The 21,382-nt window shown below is 37.0% G+C and overlaps 1 protein-coding gene across 6 annotated transcripts in view; it reads right to left on the bottom strand.

Moving 5' to 3' along the window:
- Window positions 1-21,382, bottom strand: part of ARHGAP10 (Rho GTPase activating protein 10) — a 318,329-nt gene that overhangs the window by 47,145 nt on the left and 249,802 nt on the right. For all 6 annotated transcript variants that reach the window (XM_038558962.1, XM_038558960.1, XM_038558961.1 and 3 more), the window contains one exon: window positions 3,807-3,957. In XM_038558962.1, the coding sequence (XP_038414890.1) occupies window positions 3,807-3,957 (151 nt within the window). The remainder of the gene's footprint in view (window positions 1-3,806; window positions 3,958-21,382) is intronic.

The raw sequence follows: 21,382 nt of genomic DNA, 5'->3' as shown, positions 1-21,382 counted from the left end.
CCAACAAAAACAACAGTAGCTCAGTTGGTTGAAAGTCTGACTACTGATTTCTGCTCAGGCAGTGATCTCAGGGTCGTGAGATCAAGCCTCACATCACATCAGGCTCAGCACTCAGAGGGGGTCTGCCTGGGATTCTCTCTCTCTCTCTCTCTCTCACCAAAAAAAAAAAAAAAAAAAAAAAAGGAAAGAAAAAGAAGAAGAAAAAGAAAAGAAAGAAAAAAGACAACAGTCTCTCTTTATATAAGAGGAAGTAAGAACATAAATACAGAGCTGGCAAGAGAAAAGGAACATACATTATATACTGAACTTGTATGGAGTTACCTTATTACTAATTCTAAGAAAATAAAAACACACAGATAATTGGAGAATGAACGCAGATCTCTGATTTTTAGTTTTCCTTTTAGCACTTTCCAGCCTACCTCATATTTTGCTATTTCACAACAGACTTAGCCAAATCTACTCAACTTTGAAGTTTGTGAGATTATTAAATGCTATATGAAAATGAACAATATGGTTTCTACAAAATAAAGATAAGAATTCTAGTAAAGATTTAATAGCTGCTCTATTTAAAGAAATCTAGCCAGAAACTATATGCATTTCAGTTCATATCAACCAACAACAAAGATTCTTAAGCAACTAGCTGGAATTTTAAAGTCTTTTGCAAATAGTAAGTTTAATATCATTTAATCATATATTACAAAGAAAAATAATGAGCATTGTGTATACAGTATGGCTAAATGTGCCAAAGCCAATTAAAGTCTTTAACAAAGATACTAGGCGTCTTTAATTAAACTGGTCATCTCTCAATTGGGATGGGGGTGGGGTTGAACATACCATAATAAAAATCATGTCTAATAGCAGAGGGTTTCGCTCTCATTTTATGCCAGCTTGGATTCTCTGCTTCCAGACCTATCCTACTTCAGCTCATGTAACAGGCTTGCTGACTCTTTGTTAATAATGACCTTTTGATCTGCCTGATGTTAAATTGAAGCCAATTCTGGCCATTTTCCAGGGTTGGCTACTTGGTATATCACACAGTTTCATACCCTACTCAATGCAGAAGAAGAAATAACATACTACAAATGACTTAACTCAAACACCAAATCTGTGACCAAATCATAGGTCTGAAGAAAATCTCCAGTTATCCAATCTAGTTCCTTGAATCTTGGCAGATAATACACCTAAATTTAAACAAAAACTATCTGCCCTGGGTTTCATTAAGTCAAAATTAATATATACTACAGTGCATAAATGGGAGAGAGAGTGTTTTTGCATTTAAATTTTCTATCAGATTCATATAAGCTACAATATGGGGAAAAATAATCCACCAAAGTTGGCTGTAATGCATACCTTAACTAAACCTAGAGAAACATAGCAGGTGACGACTAACATTGATAAGAAAAATACAAAAAAAAAAAAAAAAAAGACTAAACTTTTAAAAATCCTTGAGTTGAAAATTACAGAACTCAGGCTACTGAAAAAAAAAAATAACATTTAAGTCTTAATGGCAAGAATAGACTTTTTTTCCTGGAAGAGGGCAGAGTTTTCAATATGCTAAGTGATGGTCAATAACACAGTTTTTCAGTAACCCTTCCCTATATGCTTCCTTTCAAAAGATGTTCTCTTTATTTATCTCCTACTTACATTTTTTTTGGGAAAATGCAGTACGTAGACCCAATTTTGTTCTCTCTGAAATAATTCTTTTTAACATGACTTGAGTTTCACTAAAGCTTAGCTACAAATAATGGGGGGTGGAGGGATAAATAATAGTTTTCAATTGTTTTATCTTATGACCTCTAGGATAAAATAAAATCACTCTGCAACAAAATCATGGACTTTCCTGATTCTGACAACTTGCAACACCAACAACAAATTCCAAGGCTGCAATCAAGAAAGATTAATGTAAAGTTATAAAATACAAAAGGTAGAATAAAACCTCATATAAATAATGAATATAAAAACAGACTAAAGGAATTGAATATTTCACAATGTTTTTCCCTTATAATCAAATAATTAAGAATTATTATATGACCTAAAAACGAGGAAAGCCATGATTATGTATCATCTTGAGCATTCCCATAAAAGATGTGCCAAACACCACTTCAGCAACTTCTTACCCATTAATAATCACTTAGTAACCCAATGATCAAAAGATCAGTATGCCATGTATATAGATTGGATATTATGATTTAATTCCTTAAAAATACCAAAAAAGTAGATGTGATTCTGAGACAAACAGTCCCTCTTTGGTCATTTCCTTTATGAAATATAGCCAATTCAGTTTTGTCAAGGGCCAATGATCCAATGTAGATATTATTCTGTATCTCCCTGACTTCTTTTTCTCTTCCTACTTCCCAACATTAGCCTCTTTCACTATTTATTAACACTTCCACCAGAGGACAAGTGAGATACAAGAAAAGGTGCAATTCAAACCAGTCAGTTTTACTCCTTATTAGCAACTCTGTTGAGAGAGTGAAGGTGAGAAAAAAAGAGAACAAAAAAGTTAGGTGGGATCAAAAGTTGAAACTGATGTCTAAAAGGAAGCTCTGAAATTATGTTGATTTTAATGATTCATGCTCTTCCTCTGGAAAATAAGGATCTGACTGTAAAACTAATAGTTGTGTCATATGATGCATGTCTTAAACAATGTAAAAGAATACCAGCACACCTTAGACCCCCATGTTATTACAGGAAGCATTCTGAGTCTTCTTGTAGAGACTCCCAAGTCAGTTGTCACTCACTTAAATGGATCTCTGGATATTAACTAGCTGGACATTTGACTATATAGCTCCTTATGATGAAGGTACTATATTTGTTTCTATCTGCATTCCCTTCCTCCCTCTGACAATTGCCTCATAGTTCAAACCAAAATAACTTTGGTAGTCTGAAAGGATAATAGAGGGAAGATACAAAAAAAAAAAAAAAAAGAAGGAGCAGGGGAAGGATAAGAAGAATGAAGATGAATTTCAAATTCAGGAAATGTCCTCAACAAGTATGAGTCTAACAGTGAGAGAGTCAAAATTTCAGACATGCCTACTAAAAAGGGAGATTCTGAGACCAGGATCATCTTACTCTTCACACCAATAAGTATGTGATTACAAACTGGCAACCAGTGACTTCTACAGGCACAGTCTTGTTTTGTAGAGATCAGTGTTTAAATTTCAAATTTCCAAGCTCTCTTTAAAAAACGAGGCAATCTGGCAATATGGAGACAATGTGGCCGCAAGACAACAAGTAACTGGAACATGGCAGCCAGCATGGGAGAGGAGATCTTCCATTTGCCAGAGTTCCACTGTGGCCTGCCCCTCACCAAAATGGCAGGTCCGCTTTGCCACCCCTGCTGTATGAGGTGATGCTGACCTCACAAAGAAGTCAGAAAAATGGGCCAAGTGAAATGCAGGAGCTCTAAACTCTAGTGCAACAGAAAACCATGCCTCTAATCTAGGTGCATTTAACATTAGACTATCAGCTCCTCTCAAAAGATCTGCTTTAATTTTAGTTCCCCTTCCATTTGTCTCAGAGTTATATAACCTCACAGGAGGTCACACAAGTCTCCCAAAAAAAGAAATTTAAGCTGTCTTTTAAAAATAAAAAAAGAAACATGCATAACAGATACAAACACAAACCTGAAACTTGCATTCTCTCTCTGACAAGAAAGCTTTACCCTCCTTGTTAATTTTAAGAATTATCATCTTTAAAAAAATCGAAACACAAAGGAAAGGAAAACCATGGCCCTCCCTTGCGGACATATGATATACCATACTCTCGGCATGCTGTGAAGCAGAAAAACATAATTAACATCTTACCATCCTCTAGCTCAAGACAAAGATTATATACAGCCACGGGTCTCTTAGTCCTCTGGCCTTGTCTCTTCGATTGCCTTGGTGGAGCATTTGGGGGTGATGTTGATAGGGGGATTGGCTCCGGGAATGTGGCATCAGGCAGGGTCCTAAAAATCTGCCATCAAAGCATAAAGGACATTAATCATTTCCCATGAACAGAAACCTGTGTGTTGCAATAGTGAACCAGTATCAAACAACATTTGATTTGGAGTTCATCCAAAACAGGCTGGAGCCAAAAATCCATTCCTTCAAATTTTGGGTACAGGTCATAAGCCTTTCATTTATTTTTTTAACAGAAGATTTCAAAATAAAATTTCCCATTAAAATTAAGTAAAAGCAACATCCAATCATTACATTTCAAAATAAATTCATTTCCAAACTAAATACATATAATTATCTTTACCAGGTGTAAACAATGCCACAGCTATTCCTCCACAAAGAAAGTAGCCAGGATAAAACATTAGAAGTAAATATCCCATTAAATTTTGTACAGGGTTATATTTATGCCAAATGCTGGTCTCAATTTTTTTCAAACTACATAAACAGAAACATATGACTGCAAATATTCTTTACACATTTAAAAATAGCTTATGCTTATTACCTTTCAGATTCCCATGTACGTTTTCCATAAATCTGCTTTATAGATTTTATCTATTAATACCCTCCAACTTCTTTTAATAATTTCCCTTCCCTTCCATTTAGGAGACATAGAATACTAGCACCTTGATTACCTACCATGTCGCTCATACATCAACAATAATAACATTAATTAAAATGTGCTGCTTCTTTGCTTAGCAATTTTTTCTTTTGAGAAAAGTAATCTATGCCATAAAGGGAAGCATGTCATGCAGAGGTGATTTAAAATAGACCTTCCACAGCTGCCAAGGCCTGAGTTCAGAAGCAGACACTTCAGTCTTCGATGAGGTCATAAAATAAAATATTTAAACACATCCACCTAATAAACACTGCATCTCCAAGAGGGCTGATGTGCCCCAAGTAAAAGCAGGAAAACAAGAAGAAAGCTAGCTAGCATTAAACAAAACATAAATATACAATTCACAGTAAAAGGCACTGTGGGAAAGCCCCACTGCCACAAGGAAATGACTATTTACGCATTTAAATAAAACCAGGCGTGTGACCTGAGTATACGAGTGAGGGTATCACATACACGTATCACATTAACAACTAACAACCATGTCAGAGTTATCATCACAGAGTCTAAAAGTTGTCACCTAAAAAACTATTATATACCAATAAAAATAGACAATTTCAACAGAGCCTTTGCTTTATAGTATCATACTGCCCCCTCATGTGTAAATGGAATACAAAATGATTTAAATTACTCTGGACAAATATTTGCTGGGGAAAATTTAATTTAGTGCTCCAACTGGTAACCTGCTAATACCATATTTCCATAGACTCTGTGTTCCAAACAGTACACTCTGGCAAATAGCAAACTGCTTATCTGCCTCAAAAAAAAAAAAAAAAATCCTCTGCTGCCTAAACTACTGTCCACAGCTGGATTTATTACCATCTGTCGCTGTACAAATGAAAGAAGGTTGTGGGGCAGTGGGAACATGAGAGAAGTTAGGCTGAGAAGAGTAATGCAATGTGAAGGAGAGAAGAAAAGATGGAAAACTTTCTCCCACTGAAAAAAAAGAGCACACGTGTGTGACCAACTTTTGGAATAGCCTCTTGATTTACCTATGTTTGATCTTTACAAATATAGGAAATGCCTCTGGGACGGTACTGAAATAGGAAACCAAACAATACACAGGGCCAATATATTCCAAAGCCTAAATAAACAATGGTAAAGTTACATACCCAGAACTGATGCTGGACAGCTGATAACCTTCTGAACAGATTTTTCTTTAAGAGCCACATTAAAAAAAAAAAAAAAAAAGAGAGAGCCACACTGTTGTTCCCTCCACACACCTCAGGGTAAGAGGATGGGTAGGTGTGTGGGGGATGGTGAGTTGTGGGAGCAGCCAGGAGTCTACAAAGCCCAACCACCAAGCAAGATGGGACCTGGGAGTGTGACTCCAATGCTCTCGGGGGAATGAGCTGAGACATCCCAGGGCTGAGCCTCCAGAAGGCTCCAGAATAATTTATGACAATGTTTAGTATACATCAGAATACCTGAGAGAATATTATTCAGCCATAAAAAGGCAAGGATATCTTGCCACATGTGGCAACATGGATAGACACTGAAGGCATTATGCTAAGTGAAATCTGACAGAGAACACAAATACTTTATGATCTCATTTATATGAGGAATCAAAACAAAAAAACAAAAAAACAAAAAAACAAAAACCTAACTCCTAGAAATAGAACAGATTGGTGGTTGCCAGAGACAGGGGAATGGGGATAGAGAGAAAATGGATGAAAGTGATCAAAAGGTACAAATTTCTTCCAGGTATAAGATAAATAAAGTTCGGGGGATATAATGTACAGCACAGTAACTATAGTTAACAACACTGTACTGCATATTTGAAAGCTATTAAGAGAGTAATCCTTAAAAGTTCTCATCACAAGAAACAAAAAAATTTTAAGTATGGGAGGTGATGGGTGTTAACCAAGCTTACCGTGGTAATCATTTCTATGCATATATATATATATATATATACCAAATCATTATACTATACACCTTAAACTAATATAAATAGTGTATGCCAGTTAAATCTGAATAAAACTGGGGAGAAATTACATCTGGGACTGGGGACTGGGCTTCAGGTTTGTTTTGTTTTTCTTTGATTTGCATTTTATTTTTTTAAGATTTTATTTATTTATTCATGAGAGATACAGAAAGAAAGAGAGGCAGAGATACAGGCTCCATGCAGGGAGCCTGACGTGGGACTTGATCCTGGGTCTCCAGGATCATGCCCTGGGCTGAAGGCGAAGGCAACACTAAACTAAACCACTGAACCACCTGGGCTGCCGTGATATTCATTTTAAAGGTTCCAGGTGATTCTTCTGTGTAGCCAAGGCTGAAAAATGCCCGTTCGGACAATCATTATACAGCACTCTATAATTTTGTTGGATAAACCAAGTCAAAACCAAAATACCAGAAAAATTATTTCAGAAAAACTGGCACTGAACATATACAATCATTTCCTTGGACCTGCCCAAATCCTAATTAGAGTAAAATATCTCAAAGATTCTAAATACAATCCACTCCCTCAATAAACTCCATGTTGTATTATTAACAATTCAAAGAATTAACCTATTATCTGAATTAGGGAGTACCAAAGCACATTTGCTAACTTGCAAAGACATTACCCTAGCTTTTAAGTCTTCTCAGCTGTGGAAGTTTAGAGCTATTCCTTAAAACAAGGTACCTCACTTTCTCATCTGTATAAGGGCTATAACAACTAGATCTCATGTCATTACAGGGATTAAATGAGAAGATGTTTATAAGCATTTACTACAGCAGTTGGCCCATAGTAATCAGAAATAAATGAGAGCTGATGATATTTGTAATACGATCACATATAGTAAGTAATGACAATAAAAATAGATTGAGACCCTCACTACCGGGCTCAACCACCATTTTGAGATGGCACTAATTTCTTCAGGTCTTGAATATTCCTCAAATTCACTGTTTAGTTATTCTTAAACACTAGGATTCTAAAATATTTATGGAAAAATCTCGTCAAGCAATGGGCAGAAGAAACAAATAGAGCCCATTATTAAAATTTCCAAGTCAGCTAGAATCACATAATTATTTGTGCACTTCAGCACTAAAATCTGGGATTTAAATTACTTCCTTTTTCATTGAATACATTTCACATTTAAAAAACACCTACTAGGTAGTAGGCTTTCTCTTTAATATTCTCACAACTTTTGAGGGAAGCATTGTTCCCCACATTTTAAAATGATAAACACTCAAAGATTAAATAATTAATCCAAGTCTCAAGTTTGAAACTGGTAGAGTTGGTATCTCCCCTCTCAGCTCTGATTCCAAAGACCCTGTCATCAGTTTAAAAAACAAACAAAATTTAATTTGGGGGGGGGGGAATCACCAACTATACTGTTCTATATCTGTTTAAAAAGAGTAAAACAGGATATTGTATAATCTCAGATTACCTATATAAGAGGTTATCTACCTAAGACTCACTATCATAGTGCTACATCCTCCAAGATGTTACAAGAACACATTACCTTTCATGTGTATCTATCTTGTTTGCCAAGGCACTAGCCTCAAGTACTCAAAGTTTTTTTGTTTTTTAAACTACAAAGCTATGCTTTCATGGTTCTCTCTGAAACACCAGAAACAACTTTTTTAAAATATTCTTTTTTAAACTTAGGAGAAGAAGAAACAGTAAACTGTTTACTTTGAAAGTTTTGACCTGTTTTCTGGCCATCTGTTTTGAGAAGTTACAATTCTGCTTATCTTGTTCTATGTGGCCAAGTTGTGTGTCATCTTTAACTGTAACACTGACTTCCCAATTTAGAACCACAGCATGGAGGCAAATTCCTTTACTGCCTGGGTCTCTTTCCAAAATCTTTGGATGCTTCTAACTTCCCTGGCATCAGGCTACCTTCACTGTAGGGCAGGTGAAGTCATCTGAGACAATACTAAAAGATCAAGTTTACTCAAAAGTTTTTCAGGGTAGAAAGTTTCTTCACTGCACCTACGTATTTTACAACACAGAAAAACTCAAACCACACAATCCAACGACAAAAAACAAAACTCTGCACGTAAGTGTGTCAGGTAAGTAAGTGAGTATTCAGGTCTCCTGGGTGTCAGCACAAACACAAGTCTAGCACCATCTTTCAGCCACAGATTCCTCAGACTCAACAAACTGCGTGTTTATGCCCATGGGACTTAGCCGTACAGATAAATACCTCCCCAAGTCCTTCCTGCTCTGCTACCAGGGGCCACACATGGAAATGATCGGACTATGTCTGCTAGAAATGCTTTGAAGATAACAGGAAACCAAAATGGTCTCTGAAAATTTTTCTTTAATACCCAACTTGAACCCAAAGCATTTGATTCAACTAAATTAATTAGTAATATGGTTAAAGGAAATTAAGGGGGATGAGACCATTTTTTTTTACATGTTTCTAAAGAAGAATTCACTATTCTTTAACTGCAATAGGAAGATTACCCATATGTGTGCATATTCCTATCATCTTGAATAATAATAGTTGCAATGATTGGGTAGTTGAAATATGTCTGACATAAGTGCCTGACCTACAATGATTTGAACCCAGATTTCCTGACTCCAGTGTGAATGTGTCAGTCACTCTGCTGCCCAGTCTCCAGTATTAGCCAATCACATTAAGCCCCATTCACACTATGTCCCCTTTGATGATGGCATATCTCACCTAACTATACTACTCATAAACAGAGAGGTACAGCCAGAAGGAGGTTGGAAATCAGTGCCTACTCCCCTTGGTCAACATTTAACATACAAAGAGGGACAGAAATAAAACTTCCAATCTTCTTTCCACAATATTTAACTACAGAATGGCCAACTATTGCTTTCAGCTTCAGAGTCCATAGTGTGTTGAGACAAACATTCATCACCTTAAGGTTGTATGACTCTAAGTTGGCACCAAGGTAGCATAAATCTTTTGTCTACAACATAACTTCAGAATTTAGCTACTGTGAGCGATACACAGAGAACTCTGAAAATTTTCCAGCAGTCTGTCCTTGAATCAGCTTGACCCCATGACTAAATACAGGTCTTTTACAGAAAATGTAACTAGAATTGACAATAGAGACTTGACAGTGAAATACCAGTTGGGTTTAGATTTGATGCTGGAAATATTCTAAGGCTTCACATTTGTTCTGGTTCAATAACACCCAGAATTTCAGAGCTGAAAAGTATCCTACTTATCACTTAGCCAAAGACCTTTATCTCACAGTTGAAAAAACTGAGGCCCCTGTGGTTAAAGATTTGCTCATATTTATACCACTAGTTAGTGGTAAACTCAAGCTTTATTCCCAGACCAAGACCGCAATGCCATCTTGCTGGCTCTTATCCTTTCTTTCCAACAGACTGCTCTTTATGCATGTGCTTCCTCATCAGGGGAGATTTTCCATAATAGCCACAGTTCCTCCAAGTGCTTTCACATGCATTATCTGATGCAAGCCTCAACAGGAAGATGTGTGAGGCTGACATTGGACCATGTTGTACGATTTTGTTTACAGTCCCACAGCTACCTGTCAGCATGAGGCCCCTTCTACTATGTCTCAGAGGAGAGAGGGAAAGGCAGCCAGGAAGAATGAGAGGGTAAGAGGGGGCGGGGGTTAGGAGACATTCCCAGTCCCAGTCCATTCATCCTATAGGCTCCAGCTTTCACTGCAGCCCTAGGCTTTCACTGTGGCTCTGACTTACCATGAGCTTTTTGAAAAACAACTTCAATTTTGGTTTACAACACCCACCCACTCCCAAAAAAGAAAAAAAAAAAGACTGGGGCATCTGGATGGCTCAGTCGGTTAAGCATCTGACTCTTGGTTTCGGCTCAGGTCATGGTCTCGTGGTTGTGGGATTAGGCCCGGAGTCGGGCTCTGTGCTCACTGTGGAGTCCACTTCAGATTCTTTCTCCCTCTCTCTCTCAAAAAAAATAAATTTAAAACTCTAAATCAATGAAGGAAGGAAGGAAGGAAGGAAGGAAGGAAGGAAGGAAGGAAGGAAGGAAGGAAGGAAGGAAGGAAGGAAGGAAGAAGGAAAGAAAGAAAGAAAGAAAGAAAGAAAGAAAGAAAGAAAGAAAGAAAGAAAGAAGAAAAAGAGTGTACTTTTTGGAATTTTTCAAATTGCTAGAGTTGCTGTGTTGCTGTGTTTCATTCTTTCTAAGCTTTTAGCTTTAGATTCTAGAGACATTTTCAGACCCCTTCCCAAGTCCTAATGGAGAATACCTCATTCGATGTCGGTAGCACTCCATGCACTACAGTAATACATAACTGACTGGTTTTTTAACTTCAAGATTTCAGTAAATGAGAAGAAAAAAAAAAAGATTTCAGTAAATGACAACTTTTATTTACCAGACTTTATATCATGAAACATACCCACATACCCCAGAACTACCTATCCTACACCATGGGTATTTTTAGTGGTATTAACTGTGAAGCAACATCAGTGCCCTGGTTTTTTGAGCATTCAACAAGAACTGACAGAGATAACTCTGGGGGGGAAAAATAACAACTCTGATATATTGGGAACTAAATGGCATTAAGAAAATGTTCATAGGTTCACTAAATAACTATCTCCCCTATCAATTCATAATGGTAAACTTTTCCTGGCTAAGCCAAAGCTACACTACTCTTACACTTACAGTATGAACATATATTCCCAGTTATAAAATGTTGTTTTCTGGTTTGCAAACCTTTAAAAACACTCCAGGTGCAGTTTTATCAATTTGCACCTGCAAACATCTGGGAGACGTAAGCATACACCTTCCCAAGTCAGAAGAATACACTTTCCCAAACACAGCTGTAACTTTGACTTTCAAAACCCAAGTGTCAACAAATGTTCTTCACTAAATAAAAACCCGATGCCTACCTAGAATTTTATTTTTTGCAATCAATGTATCCTTTGCTCATATACAAATAAAAAAGTTTTCATTTCAGCAATAAAAGCCTAGAATAACATTAAAGAAATAGAGATACTCCACATCAACAATGAAGCATACTTTATACAGGATATTCCTTTCTTTTTTCTCTTTCTCCTCCTCCTCCAATTCTGGTGTACCACTTCGCCCCCAATTTTTTTGTTCCTTTTTACCCCTTACCTTTGTAGGACTCAATGCTCCCGTAGAAATCACTTGATCTGAACAGCAGCACAGAGGATCAGAACACAGGAAGTATACCACTTGCAGTCCCCAAAGGTCATTCTGGGAATCCACAAGAAGAGGCCTCCCTAACCCAGCACTAGCTCTAGCCATGATGAAAAGCAGGACCCTCCTTCAATGATAGTTATGACACTTTAAACTGAATACAAGTAAACACATTCAGAATGGACTGCCTCATCATTTTATGATATTTTCAAGGTGAATGAAACTTTTTTTGGAATACAAGCCATGACCCATAGTCACTTGAGTAGGCCACAATGACCATTCCCTAGAAAGAGAAAATAAGCCATAGATCTATTTGTTCCCTAAAAGGAAATGTGTGAATTTTAATCACAGTGAAGAAAATATCTCCTGAAGGCACATATATATGACTATATTTATCAGAATCATCTGAAACCTTTTTCAAGTATGTATGCCCCCAGGCATGGCCTACATATTTAGGAAATAGTGCAACAGACTTTTTATTTTCCCTCCACTTTAACTTTCATAAAAATTAAATGCCTAAAACAAAACCATGTTTTGAAGGTGGCCAATGGGGTCCTTTATGAGAAGCTGCAGGGTATGGTCAGGGGATGTTTACTAGCCTTCATATTAAATCATCAGTTTTTAAATTTATAAGAATAGTTTGGTTTCATTTATTGGTAATTTTTTAATTTAAATTAGAGTTGGCCCTTGAATAATTTGAGGGTTAGGGAGGCACCCTGGGGAGGCCAACCCTTAAGCTTGGCCTCCCCTTCCCCATGCAATCAAAAATCCACATAAAACTTTTGACTTTCCAAATCCTTAAGTGCTAATAGCCTACTGTTGACCATGAGTCTTTACTAACATAAACAGTTGATTAGCACATATTTAGTGTGTTGTACATGTTATACACTGTATTCTTACAATAAAGTAAGCTAAATAAAATTTTGAGAAAATACATTTATAGTACTGTATTTAGCTTAAAAAAAATCTGTAAGTGGACCTGTACAGTTCAAACTCCTATTGCTCAAATGTCAACTGTACAATTTATTCATGTTACAAAAGTGATAACACATATTCCTTATAGAAATTCTGCAAAATTAAAAAGAAACAACTCTTTAAAGAAGATAAAACCCACCTATCATCTCAAACACAGAAACATTTCCGTTAAAATTTTAATGACAATTCTTCAGAGATATTTTCTCCCATGTAACATTTGTCTCATTCTAAAGAAATCAATACATGACTATAAAAATGTATAAATCTCAGTCTTCTAAAATTTTTCAGTATTCAGTCCTTAATTACATGTGAGGGGTGACCTCTGCCATTCACGTTTGTTAGGAATAAGCCTTGGGCGACATTTGATTTCTAAACACATTAGGATATAGCTAGATTTCACCTCCTTGAAATGTTTCTAATTAGGAATTTAGAAAATACTCCTGCATAATTTTAAGAATATTCCAAGAAGCCCTGTGTTTAGACCTTCACCCTGCCAACTCAAGTCTCTGTGGAAGTCACACATACTGGCACCTGTTACTGTCTTCTTCAGTATATACTGCACAATTCATTTTAATAAGACTTAAATATGATGAAAGCATAATCTTTACCTAGTTCCTGCACCTTTGAATATAAGGCTCAAAAGGTTAATGCTTATATTCTTGGATTACATGTCAGTTATTATAGCTCTGTCTGAAGTGCAAAAGGACTCTCCCTCAACTGATTTCACTTCTCCTAGGACCAGCTTTGACACAAATATTTCCAAATATGATGAATGATGAGTTGTGCCTTAAGCGCATTCCTTTAAGTGAAAGGAAAGAACAATCAGGATAAAATAGCCACAGAACCACACACAGCAGAACTTCTTCATCTGTATTTCTGTTGACATTCTAATAAGTGAGTGCTTGTAACTTATATCTGTACAAATTGTTTAGTACCCATCAAATTGGGTCATGCTTATCTTTGTTACAGGAATTATTCAAGAATCCAACAGGGTCTATCATCATTATATGTTTATTTACTGGGAGATGAGCATATTATGTTTAAGATTTTTATGTAATTTAAATCCCATATCAGAAGGCAAACCTCTCAGATCCCCTCCCTCTTCAGATGCTTTGTACTATTGCTCTATAACTATGGCTCAATAAACTTTGCGAAATAAATAAATAAATCCCAAATCATAAATGTTGAAGAGCGATCAATACATGCTATCACTAAAGGATAAAAGTCTACTGTGGAATAGGATTCTAAATATTCTTGGGCTATTTCCTAATGGATAACCATTAATTACAAAGGGAATAAAGCTGTTTTTATGATTTAAAAATCTGACAGATGTCACCCTCTACAGTTTTAAAACATGATCATAAAAAAAATAAAAATAAAAATAAAATAAAACATGATCATAAATTTGTTGACACTCTTCTATCAAGAGTGGCATCAATATCCCTTCCCCTTGAATCTGGGCAGGTTCCTGAGCATGCCAACCAATAGCATATGCATTAATGATGTAATAGGATTGTGGATGCTAGATTATGAAAGGCTCTACAGTCCCTTTCTTGGTGGCTAGGACACTCCCTTAGGCTGCCATGCTCTGTGAGAAAACACAAGCTAGGTGATGAACCCTGTGCTGCAGGAAACTATGCTTCAGTAGTCCCAGAGGAGCCCTGCCTCTGAATCACCCCAGCCTAGGCACCAGATGTGAATATGGAAGCCTCCAGAGGATTCCAGCCCCCAGCCATTCAAACTTCCCAGCTGATTTGCTTACAATTATCAACATCATTTACCTCCCAAAGATACATAACCTGAATCTAATCATGAATAAAGATTTAAAATAAAGATAATTTTATAAAACAACTGGTCTCAATTTCCAGGGAAGATGGTGTAATAGGATCAATTCACTTCATCTCATGGTTACAACTCAATAGCACCCACCATCAGTGCAAATAACCCAGAAAATTCTCAAAAGACTGGCAGAGTAGACTCCCCACAATTAAATGCACAGAAGATGCTACACCAAAAAAAAAAAAAAAAGAGGGAACGAAGAGCAAATGGACCCGTAGGACTGTCTGCAGGAAGAGACACAGTGGGCACAGAGAAGGGAGAGAACCAGACCCCACACCAGACACCTCAGGCATGGGAAACACACACTGGGAAGCGGACTCTCTATAACATTTGGCTTTGAAGAGGGCTGGGCTTCTTCACAAGTTCCTGATGGGGCTTAGCATCTGGCACTTTAAAAATCAGTGGGCTTGGCTTGGGGAGCTAAAGAGGGAGAGGAAACCGAATTCCCATCATTAAACAGCACAACAAACAGCCCTGCTGAGATACAGCATAGAAACAGCAGTCTGAAAAACACCTGGGGTATACAGGAAGGTGACTTATTTACTAATCTCAGAGCACAGGCTGGAGGGGGCAGGGATCCTTAGGAAGATATCTCCAAGAAAAAAAAGAGCTTATGGCACCATTTACCCAACCTGCTTCCCAACCTAGCTATACAGACACCTGCAGGAACCAGCGCAGGGCAAACATTCTCTACCTAGCTTGCTAAAAGCACCCCTGTCTCACCACACTTCTGTGGATACGTTCCCCCATAACCCAGCCAGCCTCAGCAGGAATTTTCCCAAACTGCTGTAGATCCTCCCCCATAGCACACCAGTGTGGACCTTGCTGTCATCAGGCCCCTACCCTCTCCAATAAATCATTGGCCACAGCCCATCCAAGATTTTGACACTGTGCAAACAGCCCCAACAGTGGCCAGCACCACTCCAAAGTGACTCCTGCCCCAGGGAGAGGGGAGGATAACCAGATACATCATTCTAACTGCAGCCCCAGTAGTGGTTGAGGGGCAGACATTAGGTCTAACTGCAGAAGATACCCACTCAAAAAAGCTTTACAGGGGACAACTCAGAAAAAGCACTCTACAGTTCTGTGCTACTGTTTCTCTGGCAAATACATGCTCTGACTCAATTCAAGCCTAAAATGGCCCCAGACTGGCTCCCTAACAACACAGGGACCAAACCTGGCCAACAACAGGCAAAGAGAGCCATGGCACATGACTGGATTGAACAAAGCCAGATCAGCAACAACAGTAGCATGTAAGTAACACATAGAAGATACCCATGAAATGCCAGGTCCTAGTGAACAGGAGACATTGCACTGCAGGGCACTACAGGACCTCTCATTCATAAGCCACTATTTTTAAGACCAAGAGATATAACTGAATTGCCCAACACATAGAAACTAACATAGAGAGCTAGAAAAAATGAGGAGACAAGGGTATATGTCCCAAATGAATGAACAGGAAAATCATAGCAAGAGACCTAAGCAAAATGGAGATAATATGCCTGAGAAATTAAAATAATGGTAATAAAGATACTCGTAGTACTTGAAAAAATAGTAGAGGATATCAGTGAAATCATCAACAAAGAGACGGAAAACATATAAGAATCAATCAGAGATGAAGAACTCAACAGCTGAAATTAAAAACACACTAGAGAGAATAAATGGTAAACTAGAGTAAGCAGAAGAATGGATCAGCAACCTGGGGGACAGGGTAATAGAAAGCAATCCAGGTGAACAGCAGAGAGAAAAAATAATAAAAATGAAAATAGACAAGGGAACTCAGCAATACCATCAAAGGTAATAGCATTCATATAATAGGGATCCTAGAAAAAAAGAAAGGGAAAAGGGGACAGAAAATTTTTTTGAAGAAATAACAGCTGAAAACTTCCCAAATCTGGGGAAGGAAATAGAAATCTAGATCCAGGAGACACAGAGAGCACCCAACAAAATCAGCCCAAGGAGATCTACACCAATACATATAGTAATTAGTTATGTACACAGGCTGTTAGTTGATTTTTCAGCAGAAACTCTGCAGGTCAAATGGTAGTGGCATAATATATTCAAAGTACTAAAAGGAAAAAACCTGCAACCAAGAATATTCTATCCAACTAGGTTATCATTCAGAATAGAAGGAGAGAGGGTAGCCCAGGTGGCTCAGCGGTTTAGAGCCGCCTTCAGCCCAGGGCCTGGTCCTGGAGACCCGGGATTGAGTCCCACATCAGGCTCCCTGCATGAAGCCTGCTTCTCTCTCTGCCTGTGTCTCTGCCCCTCTCTCTCTCTCTCTCTCTCTCTCTCTCTCTCTCATGAATAAATAAATTTTTTAAAAATCTAAAAAAAAAAAAAAAAGATAGAAGGAGAGAGAAAGTTTCCCAAACAAAAGTTAAAGGAATTTATGGCCACTAAACCAGGCTCTTCAAGAAATGTCCCCTTTAGGGGACTCTCTGAGTGGAAAGGAAACACCATAAGTAGGAGTAAAAAAAGTAGGATACACAAAAGCAGTGAAATTAAATATATTTATAAAAATTAGTCAAGGCTGGGGAACTTGGGTGGCTCATTCAGTTGAGCATCTGACTATTGATTTCAGCTCAAGTGATGATCTCAGGGTCATGGGAATGAGCCACACATTGGGCTCCATGCTCAATGGCAAGTCTGCTTCTCTCCCTCTGCCCCTCCCCTCTAGTATGTGCTTATGCTCTCTCTCTCTCAAATAAATGAATCTTTAGAAAAAAATAAAATAAAAATTAGTCATGGGATTCTCAAAACAAGAAAATGTAAAGAATGATCATGCACCTAAAGCATGGGGGAAGAAGAGTAAAGAATGGGTTCAAACTTAGCAACCATGAACATTTTTTTTTAAGATTTTATTTATTTATTCATGAGAGACACAGAGAGAGAGAGGCAGAGACACAGGCAGAGGGAGAAGTAGGCTCCATGCAAGGAGCCCAATGTGGGACTTGATCACAGACCTTGGGATCATGCCCTGAGCTGAAGGCAGACGCTCAACTGCTGAGCCACCCTGGTATCCCAGCAACCATGAACTTAATAAAGACTACTACATGCAGAAGTGGTTATACACAAACCTAATGGTAACCACAAATCAAAAACCAGTGATATGCAAAAAACAAAGACAAAGAAATCCAAGTATATCACTAAAAAACCCAACAAACTCTGAGAGAAGAGAGCAAGAGAACCAAGTAACAGAGAAGAACTACAAAAACAACCATAAAACAAGTAACATAATGGCAATAAATAAATACCTATCAATAATTACTTTAAATGTAAATGGACTAAATGTACCAATCAAAAGACACAGACTGATAGAATAAATAAAAAAGCAAGACCGGGATCCCTGGGTGGCGCAGCGGTTTGGCGCCTGCCTTTGGCCTAGGGCGCGATCCTGGAGACCCGGGATCGAATCCCACATCGGGCTCCCTGCATGGAGCCCGCTTCTCCCTCTTCTCCCTCTGCCTGTGTCTCTGCCTCTCTCTCTATCTCTCTCTCTCTCTCTCTCTGTGACTATCATGAATAAATAAATAAAATCTTTAAAAAAAAAAAAAAAAAAAAAAAAAAAAAGCAAGACCCATACTGTCTACAACAGACTCACTTCAGACCTAAAAACACATGTTGGTTGAAAAGTAAGGAATGGAAAAGCAGTTGTTATGCAAATGGAAGTGAAAAGAAAGCCAGGGTAGCAATACTTGTATCAGACAAAATAGGCTTTAAAACAAAGAGTATAATAAGAGAGAAAAAAGGACATTATATAATCATAAAGTGAACAATCCAAATATAACAATGGGAGCACCCAAATACATAAAGCACCTAATGACAATCATAAAGGAAATAATCCATAGTAATTAGTAGTCATAGGGGACTTTAACACCCCACTTATTTCAATGGAAAGACTGATCATCCAGATAGAAAATCAACAAGGAAACAGTAGCTTCAGATGACACGTTGGGCCATATGGATCTAACAGATATATTCAGAACATCCCATCCTAAAACAGCAGAATACACATTCTTTTCAAATGCACACAGAACATTCTACAGAACAGACCATATATTAGGCCACAAAACAAGTCTTAACAAATTCACAAAGACTAAAGTCACACTATGCATTTTTTTTTGTCTGACCACAATGCTATGAAACTAGAAATTAATAAGAAAAAATCTGGGAAAAAAGCAAATATATGGAAGTTAAATAACATGCCACTAAACAATGAATAAATCAACCAAGAAATCAAAGAGGAAATCAAAAAACACAAGGAGACAAATGAAAATGAAAACAGCAGGCCAAAATCTTTGGGATGCAACAAAATCTCTTCAAGAGGGAAGTTTATAGCAATACAGGCCTACCTCAAGAAGCAAGAAAAATCTCAAATATAAAAAAAAAAAACCTAGCATTACACCTAAGGGAGCTAGAAAAAGAACAAACAAAACCCAAAACCAGTAGTAGGAAAGAAGTAATAAATACTAAAGCAAAAATAAGCAAAACAGAAACTGAAAAAACAATAGAACAGATCAATGAAACCAGGAGCTGATTCTTGAAAAAAATCAGCAAAACTTATCAAGCTTTAGCCAGATTCGGAGAGAGAGAGAGGGGAGATTAAAATAAATTAAATCAGAAATGAAAGAGAAGAAATAATTACTGATGCCACAAAAATACAAAGGATTACAAGAGAATATTATGAAAAATTATATGCCGACAAATTGGATAACCTAGAAGTGGATAAATTCCTAGAAACAAATAACCTCTCAAAACTGAATCAGGAAGAAGAAAATTTGAACAGACTGATTAGCAGCTATGAAACTGAATCAGTAATCAAAAAACTTCCAACAAACAAGTCCAGAACATGACAGTTTCACAGGTGAATGCTACCACACGTTTAAAGAAAAGTTAATACTTACTGTTCTCAAACTATTCCAAACAATAGACGATGAAGGAGAGCTTCCAAATTCTTTCTGAGGCCAGCATTACCATGATACCAAAACCAAATAAAGACATTACTAAAAAAAGAGAACTATATAGTATCTCTGGTGAATACAGATGCAAAAAGCCTCAACAAAATATTAGTAAATTGATCCAACAATACATTGAAAAAATCATTCACAAAAAAATAAAAGTCATTTGTCATGATCAAGTAGGATTTATGTCTAGGATGCTAGAGTGGTTCAATAATCACAAATCAATCAACATGATACATCACATCAACAAGAGAAAGGATAAAAACCATATCATCATTTCCATAGATACAAAAAAAAGCATTTGACAAGCACAATATCCCTCCCTGATAAAGACCCTCAAAAAGCAGGTTTAGAGGGAATATACCATATATGAAAAACTCACAGTTAACATCATCCTCAGTGATGAAAAACTGAGAGCTTTTCCCCTAAGATCAGAACAAGACAAGGATGTCTATCCTCACTTCTTTAATTCAACACAGTATTGGAAGTCCTAGCCATAGCAATCAGAGAAGAAAAAGAAATAAAAGGCATCCAAAATGGTAAGGAAGAAGCAAAATTTTCACTATTTGCAGATGATGTGATACTATATGTAAAAAACCCAAAAGATTCCACCAAAAAGATACTAGAACTGATAAATGAATTCAGTATAGTCATGGGATACAAAATCAATACACAGAAATTCACTGCATTTCTATACACTGATAATGAAGCCACAAAAAGAGAAATTAAGAGAACAATTCCATTTATAATTGCTCCAAAAATAATAAAATATCTAGGAATAAACTCCACCAAGGAGGTGAAAGACCTGTACTCTGAAAACTATAAAACACTGTTGAAAGAAAACGAAAATGATACTAATGGAAAGATATCCATCCTTACAGATTGGGAGGACAAATATTGTTAAAATGTCTATACCACCCAAAGCAAACTACACATTTAATACAATCCATATTAAAATACCAACAGCACTTTTCACAGAACTATGATAAGTAATCCTAAAATTTGTATGGAACTACAAAAGACCCCAAGTAGCCAAAGCAATCTTGAAAAAGGAGAACAAAACTGGAAATATGGCAATTCCAGATATCAAGATATACTACAAAGCTAGGCACATAGATCAATGGAACAGATAGAGAGCCCAGAAATAAACTCACACTTATATGGTCAATTAATATATGACAAAAGAGGCAAGAATATGCAATGGTTAAAAGTCCCCTCAACATATAATGTTGGGAAAACTGGAAAATTGCATGCAAAATAATGAAAATGGACCACTTTCTTACACCATACACAAAAACAAACTCAAAATAAATTGAATATCTAAATGTGAGACGTGAAAATATAAAAATCCTAGAAGAGAGCACAGGCAGGAATTTCTCTGACACCACCCATAGCAATATTTTTCTAAAAATGTATCCTAAGGCAAGAGAAACAAAAGCAAAAAATTAACTATTGGAATGTCAAAATAAAAAGCTTCTGCACAGTAAAGGAAATAATCCACAAAACTAAAAGAAAACCTACTGAATGAGAGAAGATATTTGCAAATGACATATATCATAAAGGGTTAGTATCCAAAATATATAAAGAATGTATACAATAAGTCAATCGGAGAAGGACAAACATTATACAGTCTCATTCATTTGGGGAATATAAAAGATAGTGAAAGGGAATAAAGGGGAAAGGAGAAAAAATGAGTGGGAAATATCAGAAAGGGAGACAGAACATGAGAGACTTCTAACTCTGGGAAACGAACTAGGGGTGGTAGAAAGGTAGGTGGGCGGGGGGGGGGGGTGACTGGGTGACGGGCCCTCAGGGGGGCACTTGATGGGATGAGCACTGGGTGTTATTCTATATGTTGGCAAATTGAACACCAATAAAAAATAAATATATACAGAAAAGAAAAGAAAAAGAAAAAAAGAAAAAGAAAAGAAAAAAATTAATGTATACAACTCAATACATACAAACATAAAATATTCC

This window comes from Canis lupus, chromosome 15 (genome assembly GCF_011100685.1).
Source record: "Canis lupus familiaris isolate Mischka breed German Shepherd chromosome 15, alternate assembly UU_Cfam_GSD_1.0, whole genome shotgun sequence".
In the NCBI taxonomy this organism is placed as follows: domain Eukaryota; kingdom Metazoa; phylum Chordata; class Mammalia; order Carnivora; family Canidae; genus Canis; species Canis lupus.
The sequence above is the reverse complement of the archived record's forward strand: the minus strand, read 5'-3'. Positions and strand labels throughout refer to the sequence as shown.